The 11,793-nt window shown below is 36.7% G+C and overlaps 1 protein-coding gene across 3 annotated transcripts; it reads right to left on the bottom strand.

The window, feature by feature from the left end:
- Positions 1–44: 44 nt before the first annotated feature.
- slc1a2a (solute carrier family 1 member 2a) lies at positions 45–11,362 on the bottom strand. Of its 3 annotated transcripts, XM_055209257.2 has the most exons (12): positions 10,838–11,362; positions 9,240–9,370; positions 6,521–6,673; positions 5,618–5,868; positions 5,377–5,509; positions 5,163–5,289; positions 4,694–4,927; positions 4,339–4,533; positions 2,767–2,901; positions 2,371–2,590; positions 1,743–1,798; positions 45–1,571 (listed from the first exon to the last, which is right to left on the bottom strand). In XM_055209257.2, exons 2-11 carry the CDS (start codon positions 9,367–9,369, stop codon positions 1,781–1,783), a joined length of 1,596 nt encoding a protein of 531 aa, XP_055065232.1. In that variant the 5' UTR covers position 9,370; positions 10,838–11,362; the 3' UTR covers positions 45–1,571; positions 1,743–1,780. The 3 variants fall into 3 exon arrangements, with proteins under 3 accessions (XP_055065232.1, XP_055065228.1, XP_055065223.1); XM_055209253.2 differs by having other exon boundaries at positions 45–1,798; XM_055209248.2 differs by lacking the exon at positions 1,743–1,798.
- Between the last annotated feature and the right edge of the window lie 431 nt (positions 11,363–11,793).

Raw genomic sequence — 11,793 nt, 5'->3', positions numbered from 1 at the left:
TACATAGTGTCATTATCCCAGCAAAACATTTAACATTTAACACATATTTGAGACACAATATCACAATGAATTGAAACAAATGAAAAATGTGCTTGCATATATATACATACATTTTTACTTATCAATCTATGGTTTCTCAGTATCTGTTCCATGTGATTGTGTACAGTATATTTTAATTAATGTATAGCTTCTTAACATGTAAATTAGTAAACTACTACTTGCCTGTTTTATAAAACAATAGGCAAAAAAGTGATGAAAATCTATACTATTGTTTAGTTTGCATGAAAAATATATCTAAAATATGACAATATATGTATTTATTTACACAAGTGCAAGGAGGCACTTTAATAAAAAAGATACTGATGCAAAAAGTGGAATGTTGATCAAGTAATCTACCAAATAAATCAGGGACTACCAAATAAATCTCATCTCCTTCATTTCAGGGCATCGGCGCCTATACAAAAATACTTATCAATCCATTCAACTTCACTTCTGAGTGGAATATCTATGCAGGAGAAATTTGATAGCATTTAATGTTAGTCATACAAGAATGTCATGTAGTTTTCCATCTGCATAGTTCTGCAGTGTGTCTTCAAGGCAAGATTGTAACTTAATACATAAATAAATTATAACATACACTGAACACGCACATAACCTACACAAACTTACAGTAAAAGCATGCAAACATATACAACAAGTTCCTTCTTTCAAACACAAACACAGTTCCCTTGAAAATGATTAGATGTGCTCTGACATGCATGTACACCTATAAATATATAAATGACAAACCTGCCTGTATTTTATAGATTTGCATAGAAATGTATAGCCCCAAGAGGTTCTACTGTATATAAACCGACTGTCCCTGCAGATAAACAACAACCTCAATGTCATACACTCCACGTTGTGTTAGTGCTGACGTTGAATTTACGTCCAACAGCGTTTAAAAATAAATGCCAGCATTTGAAGTAAAACCACTATTTCAGAACCTCTAAGTACTTTGGTAAGCTCTTATAAGTGGCTGATCTGGAGTGATGCCATCAAGGGGTTAATCCAGTCAAAGTGTCTTGAGCAAACAAACTGCACTTCTCTTCGTCTTCCACAAGCGGTCTATAGTATAGAGTCAAGTAAGTAAAGTCTATCTGGGGTCTCAGGCTGAATACAGTAAGCCATTCTGATCTTTCATGTTTTGCAGAGGCCTTAAGGCAAAAGGTTTCAGACTGATCATCGAACCCAAGACCCAGTAATAATGTGCTTTCATGCCGAGACCCCTTCTGCCCATTTTTAATCCTACTCCAGCTAAACCACCAAGAGAACTGCTCCAATCTAAATTCCCTTTGTGAGATTTTAATACAAATGTCAGTGCTTGTGCGTTTGAAAGTTTTGTGGTAACGTCTGACTGCTCATAATTTGAATGTAAGTATAATATTTGCATTTGGTTTTCACCCAAAGGATAAGCTCGTGGGAGTCAGGATAAGGCGGAGCTGGATCTGTGTGCTGTGTTACTCGCGTATCCATGGTTCCTCCTCAACAAGTGAGAACTCGACAGGCGAGCCATTTGAGGTCAGGGTTACCTGAAAGCAATTATTAGGGACAACTAACTGTTGGACCAAGGCACAGTTATAATGCATCAAAGCGTTCGGTCCTAACTAAACTGTTTATGGTTTGGAGCAGAGAGTCCAAGTTTTTTTTATATATATATTTAACAGCACAATTTATATCCAAATTCACAGAAATGTACCCACCACAAGACAGATCAACAAAAAAGCTTCAGCGGGATTCCTTAAAGAATGCTGAAAGACTGAATACAGATAGAGAAAATCATTTTGATTATACTTTATATCTATGTGTACTATATATAGATATAAACAAATCTCTGCCCAAAGCTAATCTTCTAAAGGGTGTTGTTCAAAAATTGCATGCTTGCTATCACACAAACCTATGCATTTGTGAAACACAGGGTTAAAAGTCTACTTATATGCAGTGAAAAAAAGATATGGAATTTGAAAAAATAAAAAGTTACAACAAATGTAGTTTTTACAATTTGTTCTACTAGCAGCCTTTGTCACCCGAAAAATGAGGCGAAGAATGTTTCATTTTCAGCCATAAACAGCTTTAGTACTAAAAATGAGAAATAGTCTACATATTTGAATATTTGGTAGGATATGGATACTGGAGGAACTGCTATTTCACCAGCACAAATAAATAAAACCACATTTATGCATTAATTCCTTTTAAATAATCTCTTTGATATCTATTGCATCCCCATCAAGACCAGAATACAAAAGTATAAAAAAAATTATGATACATGCTTGTAAGGGAATGAAAAAGCATCTACATACAAGTTTCTATGTCTGTGAGACTGAAATGTACCTTGCAGTCATCTACTGGGACCTGCTGATAGGAGTTGTGTGATGCATATACACCATGGTTAGTGTTATTCTCAAAAAAGGATTGTGTCTTGGCCATCTCAAAGTCATCTGCCCTCAACTGCTGGGCATCGAACATGTCGAGTTCATCTTTGGAGAGGTGATACACAATCCCAGCCCCGTATGAATCACCGACAACATTGACTGATGTTCGAAACCGATCCCTGCAAAAGGGAAACAAAACAGGTGCCACATTGCTTAAGGCTAAAATACTCAAAATGCTATTAGGGCTTGTACTATCATGATAAAAATGAACGTGTCATAAAATATAAAAGTAGAAACAATTTATACCCCCGTGCCAACTATTATGTATGCATGGTTAAAATAACAATTAACTTACAGTAACCAGTCAACTGCCACTAGCAAACTGATGTCTTCAGTTGGTAGTCCCACAGCAGTCAAGATTAGTAGCATAGTCACCAGGCCAGCACTGGGAATACTGGCTGCTCCTACACTCGCAAGGGTAGCTGTAAGACTGTGGAAGAATAAAACACATTTAATTTGACTACAAGCTTTAAGAGTAATACATAATAATAAAATAATAAAAATTGTAATCCTCTGTTAGAAGTATAAATGGGTATAATTGCCTGTTTTGTTCATATTTGTGATTATCAACCGATAAGCCAAACAACAGGTACATCTGACACATCTGTATTTTTTACATTAAAGGTAGGGTATACTACAGACCCCCTAAGGGGACATGGAGAAAAATTTAAATAAAGTTTAGTTTTGCGTGTGCATGTGAAACTATCGTGTCAATACAGCAGAAAAGTTTGCCATTCTCCCTTTGTTTACAGACAGGAGGAGAGCTCACGTGAACGCGCCAATGACGTTTGCTGTCTGCGTAAACAGGCTGCACGGTGGCATTCAAATTACACTTACAGTACGGATGATGTTTTTGGATCAAATCAGATAACTACTGAGCCCCTAAGGTGACATTGGAGTAAAAAAAATCTAAAGTTTAGTTTCATGTGCTCACATGAAGGTTTCGCGTGAGCACATGAAAGTTTCACATGAGCATGCGAAAGTTTCAAGTTAGCACGCGAAAGTTTCACGTGAGCACATGAAACTAAACTTAAAATTTTTTTTTACTCCAATGTCACCTTAGGGGCTCTGTAGTTATCTGATTTGATCCAAAAACATTTTTTAGTTATGCTGGTTAAAAGTCTCCTCACATCCTTATATCAGTTAAATTGTTTAAATGTATCTGTAGAAATGTATGTCATCTGTGAGAGGCGTAGGACCAAAAAATCATCCGTAAGCATAATTTGAATGCCACCGCGCAGCCTGTTCACACAGACACCATACGTCATCGGCGTGTTCACGTGCGCTCTCCTCTTGTCTGTAAACAAAAGGAGAATGGCAAACTTTCCTGCTGAATTGACAACCTGCACAGGAGCCACAAATAGAAAGACATCTTTTAAACAACAACAGCCAAAACTGCCTGGATCAGCAAAGAGCAAAAACTCAAATTAACATCAGTACTGCTTTACCACGAGATGCAAACAGCTGCAGGAGGCAAAGGGTCTGAAAGGGTCGTTGCACTGTTTATTTTGGTAAGGTAGGTACGCGATACAGTATGTTTGTATGTAGATGGATTCAGATGATGAAACATTGTGTTGCTTATGAAATTTGTGTTCGTTTACGGATTAGCGTAACGATATACTACGTCTACGCAACCGAAAGTGTGCTTTAACTAATTCTGATGTTAAACAGTTCTTTATGTTGTTTTTTTTGGTAATGTTATTAACTTTGTACTGCAAAGTTTTCTCACTGGTGAATGAAACATGCGTGTGCATGTGTTTTGGAGGAGGCGTGACTTTGAATGGCGATTTTTTTTCCAAAATTAGATACCCTGCCTTTAATATGCATTTCTGTATTCTATGTACAGTTTCTAAACATTTGGGTATACCTGACGGTAACAATCTGTCCCGGATCAAGCTCTATTCCATTCATCTGGGCAATAAAGATGGCCGCCACGGCCTCGTAAAGCGCGGTACCGTCCATGTTGATTGTTGCGCCAACAGGTAGTACAAATCGAGTTACTCTTTTGTCAATTCCAAGGTTTTCCTCCAGACAGCGAAAAGTTACAGGTAATGTCCCAGCACTGCAAAAGAAGCATATCAAACATCTGAAATTTTCTTGTCATAAATCATAACCCATTTTCCCACCTAAATGAATGATTGAAGTGCCACTTTTACCTAATTTACTTAAATCCTACTCAAAGTAAACACAAAGTGTTCAGAGGAAAATATTCTATCATTTACCTAGACGCGGTTCCTAAAGCAGTGACCCAGGCCTGGAAAATTCCAATAAAGAACGAAAACGGGTTTTTCCGAACAATTACAAAATATATTAATGGTAGGAAAATGCCACCGTGAATGATAAGTCCAATGATGACAGTGACCATGTACATTCCCAGCTGCTTGGCAACCACCTCCAGATCATTAATGGAAATAATCTTTCCGCAGATAAGACATGCAATACCAACGGGGGAATACCTGTTACAGAACAAAGACGTAGATAAAATGTATCAGGTAAATAAAAGGTAGAAATGACTAGGCCATTAGATAAGACATACTGTCATTCATGGTAAATTTACTTCATTTACACACTGATATAACATATGTTACAGTCAATAAAATCAGCCAATATTGGGATTATCAACATTACTGAAGGTAGATAACAGCCAGTTCATGTAAACTACTCTAGTCATTATGAATCATAAAAGCTGACCACATGATCATGCCGACAAGCTTCATAACAATTTCATTGAGGACGTTGAAGAAGTCAAGCATCAGCTTGGCTCTTTCTCCCATCTTTCCCATGCAAATCCCAAATGCCACAAAGAACCCAATGAGACCTATAAAAACACATATGGATGGCACGTTAACATGCATAAATATAAATACAAATTGCATTTTCATGCAAAATCAAAACCTGTTTTTACCCAAGACATTCATGCCGCCTTTGAATTGTAAAGATTTCTTGATCACATATTTTGCTGCACCCTTGGTGGCATTTCGCCCAAACCGAGTTGGATGTGGAGGAGTAATGTCTACCTTATTAGTAACAGTCTGGATCTACATAACCAAAAGAGCAAATTAGGCAATGGGTGCTTTACAAACAATTTACAGTACGGTTAAAGTGTTTGAATTACTTTTCTTGCTCGAAATTAACATAGGAAGTACCTGCTGAAAGCAAGCCTGAACGAGATTCTCCGGAAACAGATTTCTGATGAGATCGAAGAAGGCATCTAAACTGGACACCTCGTCGTTCTTTTTCCCTTCTCCCAGGTTTGCCTTTAGTTTGGGGTTTCCAGGGTGGATGAGGAGAACCAAGATCACCCCCAACACGGCTGCGATGATAGTGGTAGACATGTAGTACACCATGGCCCTTGTTCCCAGACGACCACTAGACTTTGCATCCAACCCTGCTAATCCTAAAAAAAACAAAAACTGTTACAAAATAGCATTTCTTAACATGCATTTGATTTTCTGCTATTTTATCACATTGCTATATTTTGTAAGGTTTACCAGCATTAGGACAATAAAGGCAAGATTGCTCTGTTTGCTGTGGAGTAAATACATGTCTAAACACTGAAAGGTGAATATGAGACAGAATGTCACATTAGATTTTTCACCTGTTTTAACATATTCAATTTACCAACTCAACGGAACAACACATTTGGATTTTAATTTCTCATTTCTAACGTAAACATATTGAGATTTTGTCTCCAAGTGTTGAGTGATGAGCTGTGTCCTGACACATTTATTGTTCACACATGAAAAGCAGAGAATGTGTAGTATCAGTTTGATCCATCACTTCTGCATTCTCAGTCTGTGACAACATATAAGTCAGGATGAAAGGTTGTTGTTCTTTATTAGAAAAGCATTTATGTGATGAAACATAATCAAATGTAACATTCTGTACTTTTCCCTTCTATTCATCTTACAAATTTATTGTGTCCACAGCAAACAGAGCAATTTTCTCTTTAACGTCCCAATACTTATGGAAGGAACTGCATGTAGGATTATAGCTGTAATGTGTTGCTAGGATGGTTGAAAGTGTTTAGCAAAGTGTAATAACAGTACCTGTGATCAAACTTGAGATGATTAGAGGCAAAATCACCATTTTTAACATCCTCATGAGAATATCACCAGGAAAGGCAATGATCATAATGATATCAGCGGGGAGTGGAGATGCATACCGCAGTAAAATACCAGCTACTGAGCCTGTAATCACTCCTGAAGTACACACAGAGAATCACTACATTTAGATACAGCAATTGAACAGTTTACTAAAAATGTCAAATATAACTGTGAACTTTGACAAAGTAATAGAACAAACACAAATGTGGTTGGGAGTGTGAATGCATGGTCATTGCTTTGTGGATAGTGGGTATGAGCTGGCAGCACAACCACTTTTAAAAAAAAAGGTGCTTAAAGGTACAGTGTGTAATTTTTAGAAAGATCTCTTGACATAAATGCAAAATATTATACAAAACTATATTATCAGTGGTGTATAAAGAGCTTTTATAATGCACTGTTATGTTTTTATTACCTTAGAATAAGATGTTTTTATATACATACACAGAGGGTCCCCTTACATGGAAGTCGCTATTTTTTGCCGCCATGTTTCTACAGAAGCCCTTAACGGACAAAGTTTTTTACTAAGTTGTCTCCGACGATGACATGTTTGTCCGGTTGTGGCTAACGTAGCTCCTCTATGTGTTTCAAAAGCGAGGGGTGAGCAGTGGACTGAGCCGTTGGTTGCAATGCGCAACCTCACCACTAGATGCCGCAAAAAATGTACACACTGCACCTTTAAAAAAATCTTCACGGTTCCTTCTTTAAAGAACCATTTCTTTTATACATTTTTATAATCTGAAGAAACTTTTTTCATCTTAAAGAACCTTTTGGTTTTGGGTAAAAGCAGTGGCGTCTCGTGACTGCTCTTTCGAGGGGTGTTCGGAGTGTCATGTGTGTTGCTCGTGATTTCAAAATATGTGTTTGTTGCTTCATGTAAACCAAGTGTCTGCTCCACACGCGTTAAAACCGTTTATGATAAAAAAGACGCTCACGTTCACAAAATACACGCAAGACACTCCCTTAAAAGTAAACTCTGATTTCGCACGACATTCTGCGAGTATCTGGCAAACACGAGCATCTGTTTTATCATAAACACTTTAGACGCATCTGCAGCAGGCACTTATTTTGACAAGACACGTGATGCACACAGGATCTCTCGACGCACAGAACACATATTTTGAAATTACGAACCACACACATGTTGGGCTACATCAGTGCTTCTCAAATAGTGGGACGGGACCCCCAGGGGGGGCTCGAAGCGACACCAGGGGGGGCGCGTGAGACCCCGGGGAAAATACTTTTTCTGGAAGTGATTTTTTCTCACCGTCACTTAAAGATATTACACCCCAAATACGCTGATAAGCCGCTTGAGTTTTTTATTATTAATTATTGGTTATATTTAATTTAATTTTTCAGTATCAAATGGTCAAAAAATATACTGTAAATAAGGATTAATTTTTTTATTTCAGGCAAATTGATGCATTTTAAGTCTTTCCTGTTACAGACCAAAAAACAATGTTAATAAAGTTATTCTTTGTTGTAAGTTGATTGATATTTCTTTTTTTGTGTTTTCTTTAATGTTAATAAGGATACAATGCTTTGCAGATGTGTCATTTTATAGACAAATTATACTATTTACAGTCGCGGCGGAGAGTTGGGGGGGGCGCGAAATGTTTACTTCTTCCTAGGGGGGGTGTGACAGAAAATAATTGAGAAGCACTGGGCTACATACATGTTGTGACCAGTGGCGGTGACTTCTTTTTTGGAAGCGCATGATGTGAAGTTCGTGACAACATGTATGTAGCTTGTCATGTGTGTGGTTCGTAATTTCAAAATATGTGTTCTGCGCTTTGAGAGATCGTGTGTCCATCATGTGTCATGCCAAAATAAGTAGGCATGTGCTCCAGAACATATTTTAACCTCTAAATCAGGGTTGTGCACAATTCAGAATTGAATTGAGAATGACTCCTAAATTCCAATTCAATACTTGAATTTGAATTGAATTTGAATTGATGTCAAAAACAGGATCTAGAATTACAATTCGAATTTGAATTAAAGGATTGCAATTCAATAGAAATTCTAAGAAATTAATAGACATATTATACAGTAAGTGAAGTGTTAAAAATGAAGCTTTCAGTATATGTCAGATATGATTGCATTACATATTCTAAAAATTATATTAGTTTGAATTACTTGTACAGATTACATTAACAGGAAATGTTTTCACCCACCAATTAATGTTCAAAACTCTAGTCACATAACAAATAATTAAGTTAGATTTTTTAAATTGTAATTTTTTGGAACACGATGGAACATTACTTTATTTCCTGGAATGCTTTACGTTAACCAAGTATTTCAAATGGTTGCCAAACAATTTTCCAAAGTAACTTTCCTAACACTAAATTCAACTTCCTGTAGGGCAGAGTCAATTCAATTCAAATTCCAATTCATGAATTGAATGGAAGCTAATTCTGAAATTCAGAATTGTGCACAAGCCTGCTCTAAATATTTATGAAATCTATCCTTTCTCTTTACAAATGCAAATAATTAAACACTTTTCAATCTGACGCCTAAGGCGGACAAACAAGTGAAGTGAATTAACCTGCATACTGAAAAACAATGCCAAAAGGGTACCCATGCGCTTAAAAGTAATTGAGATGGGTGCTGAACAAACGTCAATACTGTATGTGAGTTGGGAGTGAGAACATGTACAGTAACTTGCCAAGAATTGTGAGTGTTAGTAGCAAGTTCTTTATGAATTTGTCACAGATTCCTCCACACGTGGATTTCTCACTTTCTGGAGGAGGGTCCAAATGACTCTCATGCATTCTGATCTCCACCTGCTTCTGCATTCTGTTAGCATAGGTGCAGAAAAAAAGCATACATGTTAATATAAAACATCTAATCGAGCACAAGTATACAGAGCAAGGTATGTTTGTGACTCATTTCTAAATTATTTCATTTCATAACATTTTGCATAAACATTTTGAAGTTACATCTAAGGTTTTTAATGGCATGTATTGTACAGTTCAGTGCTGATGAACCATAACTAAAATGTAAACTACAGAAAAGTGCTAATGGAGCAACAGGTGAATGCTTGTTGGAATTTTGAGTACTTGGGTAGAGATGCATGATATAAAATAGTAATCACGACAAAATGCACCAAGATACTGACATGTATTCTGGGCAGGTGGCATGGTACTATCATGGTATTTATGGTACCTTGAGGTTTGTGTGTAAATACCATAGTGCATGACCGTTCTGTCATTACCTTTAGTTGTCCATCAAATACTAGGCAGTCATTCACATGACATGAGTAGCTTTAGTGCAGTCTGGATTAAAAGGCTTTTTAGAAATCAGCCCTCCCTCCCCAACAGAGATAACCTTGTTTGGTTGCATAACCTCTAGGATTGTGGTAATTAAGCACATGCATAATGCTGATGTCAACCAGGTAAATATCTACTGAGTTGTATATATCTTGGTGCAACGGTGCCATAACACATATGGTTGAGCATTATATAATATATATAATGTGCACAGCAAAACCTATAAACACAACAACCACAAGTACCAACACAAAAACCAACAAAAAGAAAATATACTGCATTGACATAATGTCCTGTATTGTGGGTGTACATTGTGAACTGTTAGTGTTGGCATCAGGCTCATCTGAACAAGATTAAAAAGCTAAATGATGCCAAGGAAATCAGAGGCTGTCTGATATGATCAGCCTGCTAACTGGTTAATATTAGCCATCTGAGCTCTGCAGTCATTGCAGTAGTCAAGATGTTTACTAGTGTTGACAATGTAAATAACAGCATTTCTGCACCTTTTAAATGGTTCAGACTCTTGCCAACAGCACACAACAATGTAAAAGTCCTAATAATTCTACTGTTAAGGCTGCAGATACTTTGCACTTAGGCTATACATAAATAAAAACATACATCACTCATATTGGTGGCTACATTAAATTTATCAATAAAGGCCTACAACAGCAAGGTTTCATTGACATTGTGTCAGTAATTTATAGACTGTTTGCTTGCCCTTGGTTCTTTATAGAAATCAATTTTAAGTCAATGAATTAATGTAGCAAAGTTTGAAAAATAAAATGCAAAGAAATACCTGAGATGTTGATACCTGCAGTGTCCATAGTGTATTTAATATGGACAAAGTTAAAAAAGTATAGCTTTGCAGACGACACTTAACAATAAAGTTTAAAATGGATTAGGTATCCATAAGGGTAAAGCTAGTCAAAAGTTCCAAAACAAAAATGCTTACATTGCAACAGCTGTTATTATGATTTAGATCAATCCATCTTACCTGTTGTATTGCAGTTATTAAAAAAAAAATAGTTTTTCAAAACAGTCTGTTATGCAGCCATGGGCTGTGTGAATGGCTATGGATGAAATTGAGACTGTTGATCTAAAGTTTATCCATCAGGGAATCCAGTCCAGGTCATTAGAAATTGCAATTTGAAAAATCCAAGCACAAGATGGACAGCAGTACAATAAGTGATTACTCTAATGCAATCACCGAAACTTGCTTGCAAAGCTGTATTTAATCAAATTGATGGATAGATGATTCCCGTTACAATCCACTCTCTTTGAATTGGTCTTATCCCACCATTAGTACTAGTGAAATGGTAAAAGAGGTGCCGACAATGGCTTCTCGGTGCAATAGCAGGGAGGAGTCTTTCACCCAGATTATGTTTAAGTAGCAGCTAATATGCTTGAGACTCCTCGTTCTCTCCATCTCATTGTTTCACCCTCCTCTCATTCCCTGGGGTCTGATCTTCACTAATGATCTCTGAAATGAGTGAATGAAATCAAAGACTGATAAGTGACAGAAATGCAGATTCAGACAAGCTGGCCAGCAATATTCACCCAAGTGAATTCACCCAAGTATTCACCCAAAAGAAATCGTCTAACAAAGCTGAAGATGCATGGGTAAATTTAACATTGTAATTGAGATCTCAGTTTTACATTTACATTTACGCATTTGGCAGATGCTTTAAAGGTGACTACACTTGGTTTTGCAAGTCAATTCAACCTGTTTTGGCTGTGAAAAGTTGACATAACTTATAAAATCAAGTTGAAATTGTTTAACTTTTTTTAAAGTTAAAGTAACATAAAAATATATGTTGATTTGACAAAAATGCTGCATATTTTTTACAGTGTACCGTGCAGTACAGTGGTATAATTTTTTTTATTACTATGTGTGTTCCATGTGATCAATCCATGTGCTTTTGTGCTGCTAATGCAATGCTCTATTAACTG

Source organism: Misgurnus anguillicaudatus, chromosome 21, assembly GCF_027580225.2.
Source record: "Misgurnus anguillicaudatus chromosome 21, ASM2758022v2, whole genome shotgun sequence".
Taxonomy (NCBI): Eukaryota; Metazoa; Chordata; class Actinopteri; order Cypriniformes; family Cobitidae; genus Misgurnus; species Misgurnus anguillicaudatus.
Note: the sequence above shows the minus strand (reverse complement) of the source record. Positions and strands in the feature narration are given on the sequence as shown.